Source organism: Penicillium concentricum (assembly GCF_028827145.1).
Source record: "Penicillium concentricum strain IBT 3081 chromosome Unknown utg000002l_segment0_segment0, whole genome shotgun sequence".
Lineage (NCBI taxonomy): Eukaryota > Fungi > Ascomycota > Eurotiomycetes > Eurotiales > Aspergillaceae > Penicillium > Penicillium concentricum.
This window is the reverse complement of record NW_026622755.1, coordinates 2,383,790-2,401,338: the sequence shown is the minus strand read 5'-3', so window position 1 is coordinate 2,401,338 and position 17,549 is coordinate 2,383,790. Positions and strand designations below refer to the sequence as shown.

The following is a 17,549-nucleotide window of genomic DNA, read 5'->3' as shown; positions in this document are numbered from 1 at the left end:
CACTTATATATTGGGATAGTGTTTCAATTATGATAAGCTAGTATTGAGTAAAATAACTATCAACTCTACAACCTCTTCATTTCCCTTCCTAGAAACTCGAAATATTATACAATACAATGGAGATAGGAAAAATTGCTATTTGCTCTCGTCTTCGCCGTCGAGATCGGAGTCGAAATATCAAGCTTAGTGAAGCTACAAATGCCCCATGCAAAATCAACTGCCCGCTTTGTCTATGCCTTCGAAACTGCTATCTATATAATGTCAGCAATTTAGCCTGCCGATTAGATATATCTAACCACACATAAAAGTTGATTTTTTAACTGTCTACTCCTGAGGGTCGGAATTGACTATATCTCGGAATTATGAAAGCCTACCAAATCCATGGATATCATCAAAAACGTGGGAATGCGGGGTAATAAGATTTCCTGGACTCGAATAAGGTTCACAGATCCATGGATGAATATCCCGAGCTCGTTGTTCCATAAAAGGATGACTTCCCCAGTTGACAGTATAAAATACTAAGATATTGCAAGTGACCTATTATTGCCCTCTCGCGCATGAACATTGTAATGGCTGATGAAAATTTTGCCAATTTTTCTCGAGGCCAAAATCATGTCAATGTATACAGTATTGTTGTCATTGGCTTCATTGCCCTCAGCTCGGCGGCCTATGGTTACACGGCTGCGAATATCGCCACAACTCTGACGCAGCCATCCTTTCAAGAAGATATGGGGCTCGTGGATAACCCGAATGCTAGTGCTATTACGGGAACAATCAATGGTAAGCCAGTCTCCAATAGTAGAGCATGGGGAGCAATAAGTATCAATAGCTAACGTGATCTCGTAGGTATATACCAAGCAGGTGCCGTGTTTGGGGCCTTTTTGGCGGGGTGGATGAGCGATAGATTTGGCCGAAAGTTCACTGCGGCAGTTGGAAACGCAGTTATTCTTGTTTCTGGTGCTTTACTCACGGGCTCAGTCAATCCGGCTATGTTCATCGTCTTCCGCTTTTTCAACGGATTGGGGTATGAACTCGAGCCCCGCATATTCCACGCTTCAAGGCTGATTATTTGGATCCAGATCTTTCCTTATCCAGAACAGCGTTCCAGTTTGGATTGCTGAGCTTGCACCTCCCGGAATCCGTGGTGCTGTCTCTGATGCGCATGCTCTTCTGATGCTATTTGGATATTGCATTGCAAGTTTTGTGGGGCTAGGATTCTATTTTGTTCCTGGAGAGAATCAGTGGAGAGGAATCGTGGGAATCCAAATGGTACTTCCGACAATCATTCTGTGTGGTATTTACTGGATGCCCGAGTCCCCTCGCTATTTGCTTTCTCGTGATCGAACTGAGGAGGCGTGGGAAATTGTCAAGCGACTCCATACCGACAAGAATGATTCTGGTCCTCATGCATCCGCTACCAGGGAGTTCTATCAGATGAGGAAGCAGATCGAGCTTGATATTCGCTTCCGGACTTCCTACTGGGGTATTTTTACGAACGCGTCCCTACGCAAGCGAGCTATCATGACGGTATTTTTGGAATTTAGTATTTACAGTTGTGGGGTCCTAGTCATTTTGAGTGAGTCAAACACGCAAGTGAATTGGGGCGAGCAGCGGCCGTATGCTATATGGGGACTAATGCGAAATCGTGTTATCCAGACTATGGATCCGTCGTATGGGCAAGCCTTGGCTTTGACACGGTCCAGATCCTCGGCTTCCAAGTCGGATTCCAATCCATTGGACTTATCACCAACGCTCTTTCAATGCTATGGGTTGATCGTGTGCCCCGACATTGGTTCATTTCTTTCGGTCTTGGGGCATGCGCAGTCCTTATGGCTATCGAAGCCGCTCTACAAAGTTTCTACTTAGGAGGCACAAATCGTGGTGGGCTCATCGCTAGCGCTACCATTATTATGTTATTCCAAGCTACCTTTTGTGCATTCTTGGATGGACCGACCTATTTCTACATCACCGAGATATGGCCGAGTTACGCCCGTTCTCAGGGCCTGGCGCTCGCCATGTGCACATTTGCTCTAACTAACCTGATGTGGCTCGAGGCGGCCCCATATGCCTTCGAAGCCATTGGTTGGAAATTTTACACGATTTTTGTCGTTGTTCCAGCTATCGCGGCTGTCATAATCATTTTCACCTACCATGACACTAGACATAAACCGCTGGAGGAGATTGCGGCCTTGTTTGGGGATGCTCATCAAGTGGCGGTATATCAACAAGAGTTGGACAGAAAAGGAATTACTATGGAGGATATGGAACTTGAGCCTCGGAAGGAGAATGCTGGAGTTCAGGAAGTAGAAAATGTGGACGAGCGAGCGTGACGGGATTGATCAAATATATCACGGTGCATCCCCAGATGTCCATAGATAAGTCTCAAATCAGTCTGAGAATTTAAAAATCCTTCTTGAAGATTATCCGTACCCTGTCTGCTTCAAAGTGCATATAGATACTACAGGGCAGAAGAGCGAACGCCGAGTTAAGAGCGTTGTAGTTCTCTACTCGTAATTACCTACGAGATGAAATAAGCGACATAATGAACAAGAAACATCAGGACTGTTCATTAACCCATTGAGTTTAATCTTTTATCCTTTTTTTTTTTTGTTTGGTTTTTCCGAATCAAAAAGCGCGAATGTCCAGAGACGCTGACTCTCGGGATTCCCGCGCTCAGGTACATTCCGCGGAATTGGAGGAATCTCGGAATTTGACAGAGTCGGGAAAAATTGTTGGTCGGTTGTACATAACTCAAATTCAAGTATTATTCGGAGGTTCGGTTATGGAAAAGCTTCTTCGGACTCGGAAATGGGGATATCGCAAGAGTTGGCTATTCCGGGGCTCGAGGGACACACCTACTGAAGTTATGATTTATGTTCAGGATTTGTGCTTTTAGGAGATTATTATCACATCGTTCTAGCCAAGTCAACAAGAGAATCCTCAACACCATGTCTCGCATCTTCCGCTCCAAAACTCGTGTACGAATCCCAACTCACCTCAGTATAACGGAAGCGACGCTGCTGGACAACTCAACCGCCATATCTCCGAGCAAAATCATATTCGAGGAAGCACTCAGCGGTAGAACGATTTCATACGGTGAATTCAATACTCTGGTCAAGCGTGGGGCCGCATGGCTGCGGAAAGAACTCGCACTGAAGCCTGGGCAAATTGTAAGCGTGATATCGTCCAGCTGCATCGATTATATCATCGCCGTACACTCTGTGTGGTGGGCTGGCGGTGTCGTATCTTTGATAAACGATTCTCTGTCCCCAACTGAGATCGCGTACGGTATCCAGCTTGTCAAACCAGACTATGTTGTTGTCGGCAGCACCGCTGCTGTCAAGCTTGCTAAGAGCCTCAGTCTGAGCGGTCCAGTGAGCTCAGCGATTAAGGTTATTGCACTCGGAGAATCTCATTCACAGTGGTCTAGTTGGCCAAAACCGGACGTGGGCGGGAACTTGCAGGAGATTGCGGCTCACTCGTTTGCAAATGGCGACAACCGACAGGTACCTGCGGCAATCATTCTGTCCAGCGGAACCACTGGTCATCCCAAGGCTGTTGTTCTCTCCCACTACAACCTCATTGCCGTGAACTACCAGCTGCGCGCCGATAATCCTGACAACTGGAGGAGTGACATGCGCGAGGTTTTCTTCCCGCCCTTATCCCACGTCTATGCACTATATGTGGCCATTACGGGGGCTCCTTGGCTAGGCTACTATGTCTGCCTAATGCCCCGGTTCGAATTGGAAACATATTGTCGCCTTCTATCCGAGCGAAAAGCAACACTGGCTAGATTGGTTCCTCCTGTTGCGAAGATGCTTGCCGAGAGCCCGGTAACTCGACGATACACATATCCGGCTTTGGAGTATTTTACGTGCTCAGCCGCTCCTTTGAGTGTAGGACTTCTGCTGTATTGACCCATGTTGACGCATTAACTGACGGCCCTGTAGGAGAAAACTGCTGCCGACTTGAGAACAGTATTCCCCAGAGTGAAGCTATGTCAGAGTATGTCCTCTGCAAATTCATATTGGCTGACGGCAAATGCTAATTGGGCTCTAGCATACGGGTGTACTGAAGCCTCCGGTGCATGCGTTCAATCGGGTACTCGCGACAAAGAGATGCCGTTGAATGCGACGGGGAAGCTCATTGCTAACGCCGAGATGAGGTTTATCGATTCCACCGGCGATGATGTGGGTGATGGTGCACCGGGCGAGATCACCTTGCGTGGCCCGCATATCATGATGTGAGGACTCTTGAACTTTCTCTGGGACTGAGTCTAACAATCACTCACCAGGGGTTATTTGGGAGACCCCAAAGCCACAAGAGAGCATATGCTTGATGGTGGCTGGTACAAGACAGGTGACATAGGATACTTAGATGCGCAAGGCTTTCTCTTTGTCAGTGGCCGTATAAAAGACATTATTAAGTCGAATGGGTACTGCCACCAATATCTCTTTGTCATATTCATACGAGAACCGAGGCTAACTCTTTCACAATAGATTCCAAGTATCACCCCTGGAGCTCGAGGAGATACTCGTCCGCCATCCACGTGTCAAGGAGGCGGCCGTACACGGTGTGTGGAGTGAGCGCAACGCAACCGATCTCCTACGCGCGTATATTGTATCCGAAACGCCGCTGGGAAAGTCTGGGCGAGATGCGGAAGAGGCCGCGCGATCGATAGCCGAGTTTGTGGCGAGCCAGGTGGCTGGTTATAAGCAGTTGAAGGGAGGTGTGGTTTTTGTCGATTCGTTGCCCAAGAGCCCGACTGGGAAGCTGCTGAGAAGGCTTCTCAAAGACATGGATGATACCGAGTCTACTCCTCCGCAGGCAAAACTATAGAATCAGTCGATCATAAGGGTCAATATATTGTTTTCTATTGCCTTGAAATTGGCCTTAGATATGTGTAGAATCTATAGAGTAGGTATTTAACTCGGTAGCAAGCTGTCCAGGCTCTCGTAACTCTTTTGTAGACGATCGAAAAGCTCGTTTCCGCGGGGACCGTCCTCGCTGGGAGTCGGAGTATCACTTTTCTTTCCTTTCCGACGCCGTCCGTATTCTCGGGTGCCTTCCAGCCCATTGAGATGGCTACTACTTGCACGCTGTGGCTGTGGCTGTGGTAGGGTTGTAGTTTTAGGCCGCACCGGGCTGTCTCCGTAGCGGAAGAATGCCTCATCAAGTGTCTCAACTGCATTTCTTGCAGATACACAATGCTCTGACAAATCGACCAACACCTGGTAAGCCGACACTACAGAAGAGGAGGCTGATTCTGTTCTGATCGTATTGGAGGACTCGCTGATGGTGTTTATTAGGTATAGGATGCACTGGACGAGAGTCGTGCTGATAGAGTGGCCGATTGGCAATAGGCCTTCATGGCGTGAGCTGAAATTCACTATGGCTCCGATAGTTTGCGCTGAAATGGCTGCACCATCATCATACGGGGATTTCCTGTCTAGACAGGTGCAGTTCGAAGCGGGATTTCGTCGAATGAATAGTCGGAGGGTATTGATACGCTGATTGTTATTACCAAAGTCAGTGCCTTGTGGATATGAAGGATATACAGGCCGAGGAGACAGGAATATCTCACCATCAGAATAATAAGCTGTCTCTGCATTGCAGTTTCCTGAATATTTTGTAAATCTCTCCCGAGGCTTGACGGACTTCTCCAGGCGAGTTCAGCTGGGAGCTGTTGTTGAAGAATGCGAAGCTGGGCGTCCAATATTTCTGCTGCTTGCCATCGACAGTCGGGTTTCGAGCTATCAATGACTAAGTCGTTCCAGATACAAGCCCAAACGCGCCCCAAATGCGCTAAAACTTCCAAGTACATGGCTTCCTGATGAAGGCTTCCCTCCACCGGTCCATCTTGCTCAACGAGTTCGTTTTGGCAATTGAGGTATGTCACGCTAGAGAACCTTTTGAATTGTCCATCCTGTGCTGGTCTCGGTTCGTCAATTTCCTCGTCTCTGATGAGATAAGGTATCCCACCAAGACACGCAAGGTGACGATCCAGGGTGTAGATTGTCCACCACAGATTTTGGTCGTAAGAGTCGCTTTCTTCTCTGGGCGAGGACGATCGCCGATGAAGTTGAAGGGCCATTGCTAGTCGAACAGTGACAGCAATAGATTGTAGGGCAAGATCCAGAAAGTCCATGTGCAGAAGATATATGGTGATCAGGGTATGGCATCGAAGAGCTCCCAGGTTTGGAGGAAGATTTTCAAAGGTTTGTAGCAAGCTACGAGCACGGTTTGCGAAATGCGTAGCTCGGGTGTCGGGAGACGAGGCATTGTTCTCGGTCATTTCGGCAATAGCGACGATAATGCACAACAACGCAACAGTTGGTGCGGCAACATAGTGAACATCTATCCTGCAATCAGATGAGGGATATCCCAAGTCCTCAAGAGTCTCATGTATGCGAGACCTGGTATTTTCCGGTTGAATGGCGGGATAGTGCTTGCCCACATTCTCGAAGTAAATTTGTAGCGATGCTTCAATTTTGGAGAAATCAGGCAGCTCCACAGAATGAGTTTCCCTGCGACTGTAAAATTCCTTGTCTTTTTCAGATCCGGCGTCTTCTCTGGGGTTGAACAAAGCTCGTGCTTCTGAGATCTGGGATCGTAAAGAGATGGGAGTGGAATCCCTTCCAACACATCTATACAGACTGGTTCTAGCCCATGGTCTGGGAGATGAATTCGTATGTACCGGTGGGTGATACAACGGTTCAGTCTCTCGCACATCAACAGTTTCCAGATTCGTTGGCCTACTTGATCATTAGATGTCTTCTTTTCCACTGGCTGACCCCGGGAGAGGGATAGTGATTACAGTGATATATAGCCGGATTCAGGGCTAAGAGAGACCCTGCTTCCGTCTAGTGTTATGGTTCTCGGAATCCGCCGTCCTCTCGAAGTGGCCTTTCTTGGACGCCGTCTCTCGGTGTTGTAAATGCATGTGAGGTCTCGGGCTTGACAACTGAGACAAGGATCATGACCAGAACACTGCAATCTAGATCAGAATAATTCGATTGGTTTATTGATTTAGGTCCTACCTTGCTTTTCCGGCGCTGACACGCTTGGCTGCAGATGCCCGTTGGTCACTGTTAAAGAATGCAAAGGGAAAGAGCCTTACCATGCGCGAGATATATATTTGTCCCTCCGGGGCCTTTTTGGGGCATTCGATTCTCGAGTGCTCATGGCGTGTGTTCAAAAGTGAAAACATATCGGAAGAAAGCCGGGGGAAATTCAAGATATTCCTAAGGCCACCGCCCCATTGGTCAAATAACGCGGAGGACAATGATGATCCCCCGCTCCCCCCCCGGCAACGCAAATCGGTACATCTCAGATCGGAATTTCATTCTTAATAACCAATGTCGTGGGAATTTGTATCTCAAGAATGTCGACTACCAATTGTCTCAGACGGAAACTCTCAACTCCTAGCCATGGTTCCAGTCCTTGCGGTGATCGTATTAGCAAGAACCATTACAGACACTCTCATGGACTGGGCAGACACGATTCTAGCATAATGAATCTTCGCGATCGCCTAAAGTCTGTCAGATATTCTTCTCTCAGTCTGCCCGCTGAATCCAACCATCATGCGGTTCCCTCGACCCCGGACGCATTCCATGAGTGTCAATCTCCCGAGTCAGTGGAGAGTGAAGTTATTCTAAATCTCCATATCATGGAAAGTGAAATGGGTTTACGACCAGCAGGGCATGCCAGAAGGCTGTCCCAGTCCAGCTCTCGCCACTCATCCGCTCACGGAACTCCTTCGAATGACGTTGAGGACCCGTTGGAAGAAACAGACAATTCTCCCCTCACAGTGGATGACAACGGTCAATTAAGGTACTTCGGCTACTCTTCATACATGAGAATGGTGTCTGTTCTTCCTCAAGCAAAAGCAAAGTCACCCCAGAGACAAAGGGGTCCATTTTCGCCAGGGGATAACTCTATCGATATCGACGGAGAGGCAATGGCCGATAGCCCCGAAACTCAAACTCACCTGATTGGGTTGTTCTTCAAGTACCAGAATGCCGCAATACCAATTCTCGACGAAGAGACTTTCCGACAAGGATATTCTTTAGGGGAACGGTCAGATTACTTCTCATGGTTTCTGCTATATTCGCTGCTTCTCAGGTCATTAAATTTCGATGATGATCTAGTCCACCGGGAAACACTGGCAACCATCTATACCCGCCGGGCAAAGGCTGAACTACTATTTGAAATGGAGAATCCCACTCTTTCCACAATCCCCGGCTTGTGTCTGTTTGGTTACTATTTGGCGGGGTTGGGAAGTGACAGAGCGTGCTGGCTTTACCCAGGTTGGTCATTCCAATGCTGAGAGGTATCTGGACAAGGCTTGTTGACTATTCTGTAGGCATAGCGTACCGTCTAGTCTTTGATTTTGGTTTGCATGAAGATTGCAAGAACCTGGTAGCTGCTGGGCTGCTCACTGAGGTTGATCAACGAGTGCGACAGACAACACTTTACGGATGTTACGTTCTTGACAAGCAAGTTTCCTCTCATGATATGCCTGCCTAGTGGTACTAACAGCTTTAAAGATTGTACAGCTCGTTCCAAGGTCGACCGACCGCCATTCGTCTGGATGACCTTAATATGACCCGACTCTCCGCGCAGAGTTTGGGTACAAGTAACCAACTCGTGGCTACGTGGGTCGAGCTAGCATCTCTACTAAATGATGTGCTATCTGTGATCAACGGTCCCCCGGAGAAGATATACGAAGACCTCTCTGTGAAAAGACTCTCCCAAGTGAGCCGAAAGCTGCTCGCCTGGTTCTTAAATCTTGCCCCAGAGCTGCAGTGGGATGCAACTCGCTCAATATCACCGAGCGTCTGCGCTCTTCACCTCCAATTTTTATCCACAACTATCCTTCTAAACCGACCATTTGCAACATATATATTCAACCGCGGTCCCAAATCGGCGCCGAGGCGACGATGCCTAGAAGGGCAGACAACCAAAATTTCACAGCAAATCTGCACGGCGAATGCAATCAGGGTGTCAAAATTACTATTGACCTACAGGCAACACCACGGTGCTTCTAAAATCTTCTCCACCATTAACCCTACCTGCCTCTCGGCTGCCGTGGCTCTGATATCAGATATTGTGAGTGCGATACCAGACGAGGATAAAGAAGCAGAAAGAAAGTGGCTGTCTGCTATTATGGAGACATTGGACGCGATTATACCCTGGTATCCAGTTGCGGAACGAAGTCGCAACACGCTGGCCGCCATTATGAACACCTGTGGGCTGTCAGATATTGTCAAACAGCTTGCAGTAAAGTCACGAAATATCCCAGTTGCAATGCTGCCGAGTCATGGTCCAACAGATGCATCAGGAACCGGCTGGAACACAGATGTCGATTTCGCATTTGACCTCGAATTTCCGTTCGACTCAGTATATGACGTTCACAACATCAGCCTCACGGGTTTCTATGCGCAGCCCTCACAGATGAATTTTGGGAACTGGGGGACTGAAGATCCACTCTATGGACTTAACCTATAATCCTGAAAGAATGGAGCTAGATAATATGAAGTATGAAATATGAAGTATGAAATCCTGGATATGTCACACTAGTCAAACATTGATTTGTAAAGACATGCTACCACCTCGTCTATCTAAATCTACAGCTTCGCCAGTTTCTTCTGTTGTTTGGCAATCATGTCCATGAGAATCTCCTCACTTCCTCCTGACACAACCAGCACACGCACATCTCGACTAATCTGCTCAACCCTCCCACCAAGACCACCCCTGGAGTATCCCAATCCGCCAAAGACCTGTTGTGCTTCGCGAGAAATGCTCTCAAGATTCTGTGCAGCCTGGAATTTAAGCAGCGCAGTCCACGGCGAGAACGCGAGAGGCGCAGTACGTGTCGACCGGTGCACGATATCCTCCATCAAACAATGAACGGGTTCAATAAGACCCGCCATTTTGCTGAACTTGAGTCGAACTGCCTGGTTCTCGAACAGCTTCTTGCCAAAGGTCTCGCGTCGTAGGGCATGTCGGTAGCTGTCTTCCAAAGCAACACGGCCAAGACGTAGTGCGGTAATGCCAACCCACAAACGCTCGTGGGTGAATGCTAATTTTTTTTCCTGGGTTAGCAAGCATCCAACTCGGCCTTTGCTAGGAACTCGTGAACATACTCGACATGATGATCTCAAACCCTTGGTTTTCCTTGCCGAGGATATTCTCGACTGGAACCACAACGTCCTGTAGGTCGATGAACGTCGAGCCACTGCTGCTGACACCGGAGTTGTACATCTTCTTTCCAGTGATTCCCGGCATCTTCATGTCCAAGATGAAAACTGTGATTCCCTTAGCACCCGGGGGGCCAGTTCTAGCAGCACAGAGAGCGTGCGTAGCCAACTGGCCCTGGGTGATCCACTTCTTCTCTCCGTTGATAACCCAATTTTTGCCGTCCTTGGACTTTTCGGCCGTCGTGGTAAGACCAGCCACATCAGAGCCAGCTGCAATGGACATGATTAGCGTCTCGTACAGTTGAATATCTCCAGTCTGGCTTACCATCCGGCTCCGTCACCATGAGACAGTGCTTCTGCTGTCCTCGCAACAACGGTGCCAAGTACTTCCTTTTTTGTTCTGCTGTTCCATAAGAGGCAATTGGTGCTCCGCCAGTGGTAGCTCCACCATTGATTCCCCAGACAACGCCCAAGTATCCGCAGCGGGCGATCTCGTCGATGAGCTATCAGATTACATTCTGGGTTAGCGCTTCATTGCAACATTGAAAATATAGGGTCTTCTTGGAAAACTTACAATAGCATCATGAAACTCGTCCCACTCTATTAGATACTGTCAGCAGTGCTTAGTGACTTCGTACTTCTTACACATACCATCCGCCGGAATTCCCGCAGGCAATGTCAGCCCTTCAATGCAATCCTTCGGAAGTGGGAACACTGCAGCGGCCAAGAAGCCCAGCTGGGCGTGACGTTGAAAAGCCTCATCAGGTACATATCCTTGTACCTCCCACTCGCCTGCATTGGGCGTGACCTCACTGTCGACGTACTCTCGGATAAAGCGCTGCAGCTTTCGGTGGGAATCCTTATAGTATGGGTGAGCTGTATCCTTGTGCCATGATGGATCGGCGAAGGGAATGTTGGAAGTTAGAGCGGATGAAGTCATGTTGTGTACAGATTGGATTCTAACAAAGTGGTAAGGAAATTAAAGAAGCGTCATTTGTAGCGGGCTGTTGTATTTAAGTCTTCAATTGACTCTGATAAGCGAGTATCATGCCGCATATCCCTCTCCATTGCTCCCAATATCGGAGATCACTTTATTTCCGAGGGGCCGAGAAATCTAAGTTCATGAACCGTGATAGTATTCTAGACTGTTTATTCCGAATTCAATTCCGAAGTGCTCGATAATTCCGCGGAATTGGATACCAGGGTCGAGAGTCACAAAGTCATGGTACAGAAAAGGCGCTCTAAAGTACTATACCAGATAGCCAATTCTCAATTCTGAAGACGACAGAAAAGAAAAAGAATCACCAGAATGGCTCAACGACTGCAACAAATCTCCAATCAGTTGGCTCATAATAACCACCCACGTGACCCCTCCAGGTATATGCATTTTTCTAGTCTTTCAAAAGGAGACAAAGCTGATAAATTGCTTAGGATTGATGGCCATGTCGTTTTAATTACGGGCGGCGCGCAAGGTGTGCTGGACTCGATAAATATTTTGCATGCCTCACTGACCTCCCACAGGGATTGGGCGGGCAGCGGCAACCCTTCTCGCGTCCAAAGGAGCGAAAATCGTGCTTGCGGATGTAGATGAGACGAAAGCCAATGAGGCCATCAAGGAGCTGCGACTCGAAGGATACGAGGCAGTATGCGTTGTGGGAGATGCCCTGGACGAAGCGTTCCCGACAAAAGCAGTCGCGGCAACGTTGGAGGCATTCGGGAAGGTCAACTGTCTAATCAACAATGCTGGTACACAACAATCACCATACCACCACATATCCAATGCTAACAATATCAGGGTTCTGCTATGACAGCGCAATTCACAAGATGAGCGACGAAAAATGGGACATGATCATGAAAATCCACAATTATGTTCCTTTTCGAATGATCCGCGCCTTGTCTGCTCACTGGATGGATCCTCAGACAGCCGATATGCCCAAGACCGTCATCAATGTGTCCTCAACGTCTGGGCTGCACGGCCAAATGGGCCAGATTAACTATTCGACAGCAAAGTCAGGGATTCTGGGACTTACCAAGACAGTCGCGGCGGAGTGGGCTAGGTATGTCTAGATAGCTTCGCTTCTAGGCTATGTTAATATCGCTAACATGGTGAAGATACAATGTCCGTTGTAACGCTGTCGCTTATGGCTGGATGGATACGCGGTTGACCAAGCCGCCCACAGAGGAAAAGGTTATGCTTGCTGGGCAGAATATCGTCACTGGTATCCCTGCCAACGCGCGGAAGTTTAGGGATACCTCAGATATCCCTCTTGGACGGCCGGGTACAGTCGACGATGCGGCCAACGTTATGCTGTTTCTGGCTAGTCCGATGTCATCCTACGTCACAGCGACTTGTATTGAATGTACCGGGGGTAGATATATGTAGATTGATTGGTTTATGTGAATAACAATCCAGTGCTATAACACCAATGAGGAGAAATATCTATGGAAAGATGTACTCAGGTTCCCATTTTTAAAGTGCACGAGCATGATTGTGAAAGGAAAAATGTCCAAAACTCCCCGACCCATGATATCATCAAAAGCAGCAGCATACAACCCTATTCCGTCCAGGCAAGAGGTTGAAAGTCAAAAACGACAGCGCGGTATTCCATCTTCAATCATTATCGACCCGTGATATAATCCCGGTTCTCGATCGTCACACTCTTGGTCATGTGGTTGACCTTGTAGACACCGACAAGTCGGGCAGCAAGCTCGAACTAGTAAATATGTTAGCTATGTCAAGTTGGAAGCGAAAATCAACGGCACATACCATATTATTTCTCAATGAAATGACAATGAATTGGGCATTCTTCGTTCGCTCCTTGATGTATGAGGCGACGATGGAAACCTTGAAAAGAAAGTTAGCACACGTGTCCATCACGAATTGTATAGGACCAACTCACGTTTCGGAAGTCCAGGGCGGCATCAATCTCATCCATGACATAGAGCGGAGTAGGCTTGTAGTGGTGAAGAGCGAAGACCAGCGCCAAACTGGACAAAGTCTTCTCTCCACCAGACAGGTTACCAATGTTCTTCCAGCTCTTCTTAGGAGGCATGACCGAGAACAAAATGCCTTCCGAGAAGGGGTCCAACGAGTCAACGAGCTCCAACTCGGCGTTACCGCCCATAGTGATCATCTGGTACATTTCTTTGAGACGCAAAGAGATAATGCCAAATCCTTCCATGAATCCATTCAAGCGAGAAGATCGAAGCCCGTCCAGGCGTGCCTTGGCACCGTCTCGTGATGTCAACGCGGTGGTCAGATCTGCTGAGCGTGATTCGTGCTCGGCGGCTCGGCGGCGGTATTCCTCGATGACTGACAGATCGATGGAGGCATTTTGAACCTTCTCCTCCAAAGCAGCAATGACCGCTTTGAGAGAATCCTTGTTCATAGCCTCTAGCTCATCCTTGGTGTACATCTGAAGCTCTGTGGGCTCCTGCTCTTCACCAATATCGCTGATGTTCTGGACAGTCAGCTTTGAAAGCTTCTCCTCCCAGTAACGACTGCGCTTTTGGTTCTCAGCCAAGGCCTTCTGGTTCTCTTCCAGTTTATTGCGCATCTCGATCTCAGCAGCTCTCGTCTCATTGAGCTCAGCCACCTTTGCGTCAAGCTCGTCCTTCATGGCCTTAAGCTCGCCCTTTTTAGATTCCAAAGCCTAGGAATGGTCAGCAGCAGTTTCAATATACTCGCGAATCTTGGATAAGTTACCTCCTGGGCTTCATCGGCCTTCTGTCTCCAGTCCGCAGATTCATTGGTCTGGTTGGCAACATCTTCTTCTAGCTTCTCCAACTCGTCTGCGATCTGAGCAATCTCCTTCTCTGAAGCATCGCGGGCTTTGGAGTGCTTCTTGATGAGTTTTTCGTTCTTGGACTGTTGCCCCTCCGCGTTTGAAATCTCATCAGCAAGCATGCCGATCTGCTCTTTCAAGCCATCCACCTTCGCCTTTTGGCCGCGAAGCCGAACACCACCGACCTCCATGATCGTGCTCTGCAGAGTCTGGATCTCTTCCTCGATGCCACTCTTCTCGTCATTGAGTTTAGCGATCTCCTTTTGGGCTTTGGAAATCTGTTTCTCGAGGGCAGCAATTTGATCTTCATCAGAATCAGATGGCTGATGCTGCGCGCCCAGCTCCTTTACGCGTCGCTGGGCATCAGCAAGACTACGCTTGGTGCTCTCGATCTCGATCATAATCTTTTGGATCTTAGTCTCCACGCGTGGAATTTCCTCTGATCTTTCCTTCATCTGAGCCTCCACATGTCGCTGCTTTTCCTGGAAAGCCTGAAATTTCCTTTCCAGATCCTCAAGATCTGATTCCAAGCGAGACACCTGCTCCTTTGTGGTGTCTGCGACTTGCTTTGATGACATACCGCCTCGGGCGACACGGGTGCCACCACCGCTCATTGTTCCTGACACATCAATCAACTGGCCGTCTTCTGTCACCACTCGCCACCGGCGAGCACCATAGGCAATACGGTTTGCCTGCTCCAAGTCCTTAGCAACCAACGTATTTTGCATCACGCTGTAGAAAGCTGGGGCGAACTTAGGGTCCTTCGGCTTGACAAGATCAAAGAGACGAGGAACGCTTTCGGGTGAGTAGATTGATGCCATGTCACGGCGAGGAAGGCGGTCAAGAAGAATGAAGTTCGCTCGACCAAGGTTGTTCTTGCGCAAATAGTCGATGCATTGTTGGCCGACTTCAACGGTTTCCACAACCATGTTATCGAGAGCAGGACAAGCTGTAGAAATAGCGACATCATACTTCTCGTCGATTGTGCCCAGGTTACCAAGTCGGCCATGGAAACCATCGATACGGCCAGACTCCTTGAGACGCATCAACCCAGTCAGGACACTTCCGCGGTTTTGTGTGCTTGCAAGACTGACTCGTGCCTCATCTGCTTTTTGACGGGCACTTGAGACATGTGAACGAACCTCGGGCTCACGGCCGGCGTATTTCTTCAAGTCGTGTTTGAGCTTCTCCACTTCATATTCCAATGTCTCTTTCTGGGCTTGTCGCTCTTCCAGATCGGTTTGCTTGGTTTGAAGACTATCTTCAATTGTAACAATCTTGGCCTGTGCCTCTTCAAGGAGAACAGCGCCAGCATTACCACGCTCGCGTAGGATATCGAGCTCACTTTGAGCTACTGCGACTGCAGACTGTTTCTCGTTGATTTTCGCATTCCATGGCTCCAGTGATTTCTGCTTCTCGGCGATCTGATCGGATAGGCCTTGCGTCTTGCCTTTTAGCCCCTCACGAATTGAGTTCAGTTCCTTCTCTTCCGTAACCATCTCTTTCTCGAATTGAGTGGTTTCGGCAGTCTTCTTCTCAATGTCGTAGGTAAACTTCTCCACCAAGCCTTGGCATTCAGAAGCAGCAAGACGGCTAGTGTGCATAGCTTTCTCTAGCTTCTTCTGTTTGCCAACCAAGAATTTCTTCTTCTCCTCAAACTTGACAGACTCCTTGTCGTACTTGGCCATCTCTTTGAGCAAGGTTTGGGTCTCTTTCTCAATTGACTCATAGTGACGAACACCCTTTTTGTAGGCCTTTTCGAGCTCTTTGATGCCGGATTCATTTCCCTCGTGTTTTTCGAGTTCCATGTTGAGTAGCTCCTGCATTTGGAGAATGGCCTCTTCCGTAACACGAACATTATCAGCACATTCATCAATGTAGATCTGATAGAGCGCTGATTGTTTCTGGGCCAATTCGTTCTCCTCGCGGATGTAAGCCAGGGCCTTGTCTTTCTTATCCTCCAAGGCCGTCTTTTCCTTCTCCACATGCTGGACACGGTTGTTCTTCTCCACGCATACATCGTTGAGAGCTTCGAGCTCGGTTGCGGCCTCATCGATGGGGGTCTTGTACTTGGAGGTTCCAATGATATCTTCCAGGTATTCCAAGAGGCCTTCGTCGTGGTCGTTGGAGGCTTTGGGCTTCATCTGAGCGATCGACTCGACCTCGCCCTGCAAGATCAGGAAGCGCTTGTGGTCGAGATCAATTCCACGATCACGGAGGAAGGTTGTGACAGCGGTGAAATTGGTTTCCTTTTTGTTCATATAGTATTTGCTGGTGTTATTCTTGAAGGCTCGTCGCGAAACGATTAGTTGGGAATCTGGGACCACTTCCTGGCCACCGTCGGGTAAATCGAGGACTTCTGAGAAATGAACCTCGACCTCGCAGAATGCAAGGTTGGGGTACTGAGCAGAGTTATGGATCAGCGCGGAGATTTTGCCCTGTCGCATCTTGCTGGCGCGGAAGCCAAACACGAACAGGAGCGAGTCAATCACGTTGGACTTTCCGGAGCCGTTCGGTCCAACAACAGACGAAAAGGAAGCGTGGAACGGACCAACAATCTGTTGGCCAGCGTAACTCTTGAAGTTTGTCAGAATAAGGTTCTCAATAATCATTCGGGGCTTGGGCGCCGCAGGCTCCTCGGGTGCTTGAGGGGCCTGCGTTCTGGACTTGGCCACAATGTCCATAGGCCTCTCCAAGACTGTCGAGTTCGGGTTTATGATGGAAATCTGAGATTTGGGCTCTTCCAATTGTTTCGACGGTGACTGATTCACGGCGGATTCGGTGATGTCAGATAAAGGTGGCACGCTTGCTCGGTGCGCTCTTTCTTGAGGCTCTGGCGATTGGGATGGCTCTGGAGTTGGAAGTGAGCCCTGTGCCGGCTTGGGTGTGATTGAGCCGCGACTCTTGCGGGGGTGGGCCATACTTTTTCTTTTCAACGCCGCTTTCCCGGAAGGAGAATCTGGATCAGCCTCCATTGACGCCATGCTAGCGCCCTCGTCGTTCTCGTCATTTTCTTTATCGATGTCCATCGCATCAGTGTCCATCGCGTCGGTATCGGTGTCCATCGCATCGGAATCATCTGTTGTCGCTTCTTGGGTCTTGCTGGCAGGGCGCACAGTAGAAGGTGTCACAGGGTCTAGTGTCATCCTTTTTCTCGATACCCTCTTTGCCTTCTTAGGAACTGGGGTGTAATCCTCCTCAACTTCGTCATCGTCATCGTGCGCATCGGGTGTTGGTGTCACATTTCCAGGGTCCTCCGATTCAGATGTATCTTCAACGACATAACTCCGGCGGGCAGAAGAGCGGCGTGAAGCCCTGCCCTTTACAACTGAAGCCATGTTGTGCAGATCAGTGGGATGTCTGCTGCATGGAGAGGGGCGAGAGGTTTTGTCGGAGGTTTTGTCGCTTGAAAGTGGGTTGTTTACCTCGTGCCCAAACGGGTAAAGTGGCCGCTGTTCTGCCACAACAAGCCCTTCACCGCCATGTCCCGCTGTAATTTACCGTACGGTAATTACTTCTCCGCGGAGCTTAATGGAGATCAGTTCAAGGTTGTTCACATAAC

At 48.8% G+C, this 17,549-nt stretch overlaps 7 protein-coding genes across 7 annotated transcripts; 4 read left to right on the top strand and 3 right to left on the bottom strand.

Annotated features, from left to right (window-relative positions):
* Nucleotides 1–557: 557 nt before the first annotated feature.
* Nucleotides 558–2,330, top strand: N7517_004486 (uncharacterized protein; the record flags this gene model as incomplete). Its single annotated transcript, XM_056722216.1, has 4 exons — nucleotides 558–780; nucleotides 847–1,024; nucleotides 1,080–1,576; nucleotides 1,657–2,330. The coding sequence occupies 4 exons, from the start codon at nucleotides 558–560 to the stop codon at nucleotides 2,328–2,330; spliced, it is 1,572 nt and encodes a 523-aa protein (XP_056578466.1).
* A 618-nt stretch (nucleotides 2,331–2,948) lies between these two features.
* On the top strand, nucleotides 2,949–4,839 carry N7517_004485 (uncharacterized protein; the record flags this gene model as incomplete). The annotated part of the gene is made up of 5 exons (XM_056722215.1): nucleotides 2,949–3,896; nucleotides 3,951–4,005; nucleotides 4,060–4,243; nucleotides 4,295–4,435; nucleotides 4,500–4,839. 5 exons carry the CDS (start codon nucleotides 2,949–2,951, stop codon nucleotides 4,837–4,839), a joined length of 1,668 nt encoding a protein of 555 aa, XP_056578465.1.
* An 86-nt stretch (nucleotides 4,840–4,925) lies between these two features.
* N7517_004484 (fungal specific transcription factor domain-containing protein) lies at nucleotides 4,926–6,295 on the bottom strand (the record flags this gene model as incomplete). The annotated part of the gene is made up of 2 exons (XM_056722214.1): nucleotides 4,926–5,510; nucleotides 5,585–6,295. The coding sequence occupies 2 exons, from the start codon at nucleotides 6,293–6,295 to the stop codon at nucleotides 4,926–4,928; spliced, it is 1,296 nt and encodes a 431-aa protein (XP_056578464.1).
* A 1,218-nt stretch (nucleotides 6,296–7,513) lies between these two features.
* On the top strand, nucleotides 7,514–9,510 carry N7517_004483 (fungal specific transcription factor domain-containing protein; the record flags this gene model as incomplete). The annotated part of the gene is made up of 3 exons (XM_056722213.1): nucleotides 7,514–8,309; nucleotides 8,372–8,528; nucleotides 8,559–9,510. The coding sequence occupies 3 exons, from the start codon at nucleotides 7,514–7,516 to the stop codon at nucleotides 9,508–9,510; spliced, it is 1,905 nt and encodes a 634-aa protein (XP_056578463.1).
* A 119-nt stretch (nucleotides 9,511–9,629) lies between these two features.
* N7517_004482 (acyl-CoA dehydrogenase family protein) lies at nucleotides 9,630–11,142 on the bottom strand (the record flags this gene model as incomplete). The annotated part of the gene is made up of 5 exons (XM_056722212.1): nucleotides 9,630–10,084; nucleotides 10,149–10,472; nucleotides 10,528–10,705; nucleotides 10,777–10,802; nucleotides 10,854–11,142. 5 exons carry the CDS (start codon nucleotides 11,140–11,142, stop codon nucleotides 9,630–9,632), a joined length of 1,272 nt encoding a protein of 423 aa, XP_056578462.1.
* Nucleotides 11,143–11,511: 369 nt separating this feature from the next.
* N7517_004481 (SDR family NAD(P)-dependent oxidoreductase) lies at nucleotides 11,512–12,585 on the top strand (the record flags this gene model as incomplete). The annotated part of the gene is made up of 5 exons (XM_056722211.1): nucleotides 11,512–11,579; nucleotides 11,634–11,674; nucleotides 11,724–11,948; nucleotides 11,998–12,259; nucleotides 12,315–12,585. 5 exons carry the CDS (start codon nucleotides 11,512–11,514, stop codon nucleotides 12,583–12,585), a joined length of 867 nt encoding a protein of 288 aa, XP_056578461.1.
* Nucleotides 12,586–12,820: 235 nt separating this feature from the next.
* On the bottom strand, nucleotides 12,821–17,325 carry smc4 (condensin subunit SMC4; the record flags this gene model as incomplete). The annotated part of the gene is made up of 4 exons (XM_056722210.1): nucleotides 12,821–12,916; nucleotides 12,970–13,047; nucleotides 13,103–13,855; nucleotides 13,909–17,325. 4 exons carry the CDS (start codon nucleotides 17,323–17,325, stop codon nucleotides 12,821–12,823), a joined length of 4,344 nt encoding a protein of 1,447 aa, XP_056578460.1.
* Nucleotides 17,326–17,549: the final 224 nt, after the last annotated feature.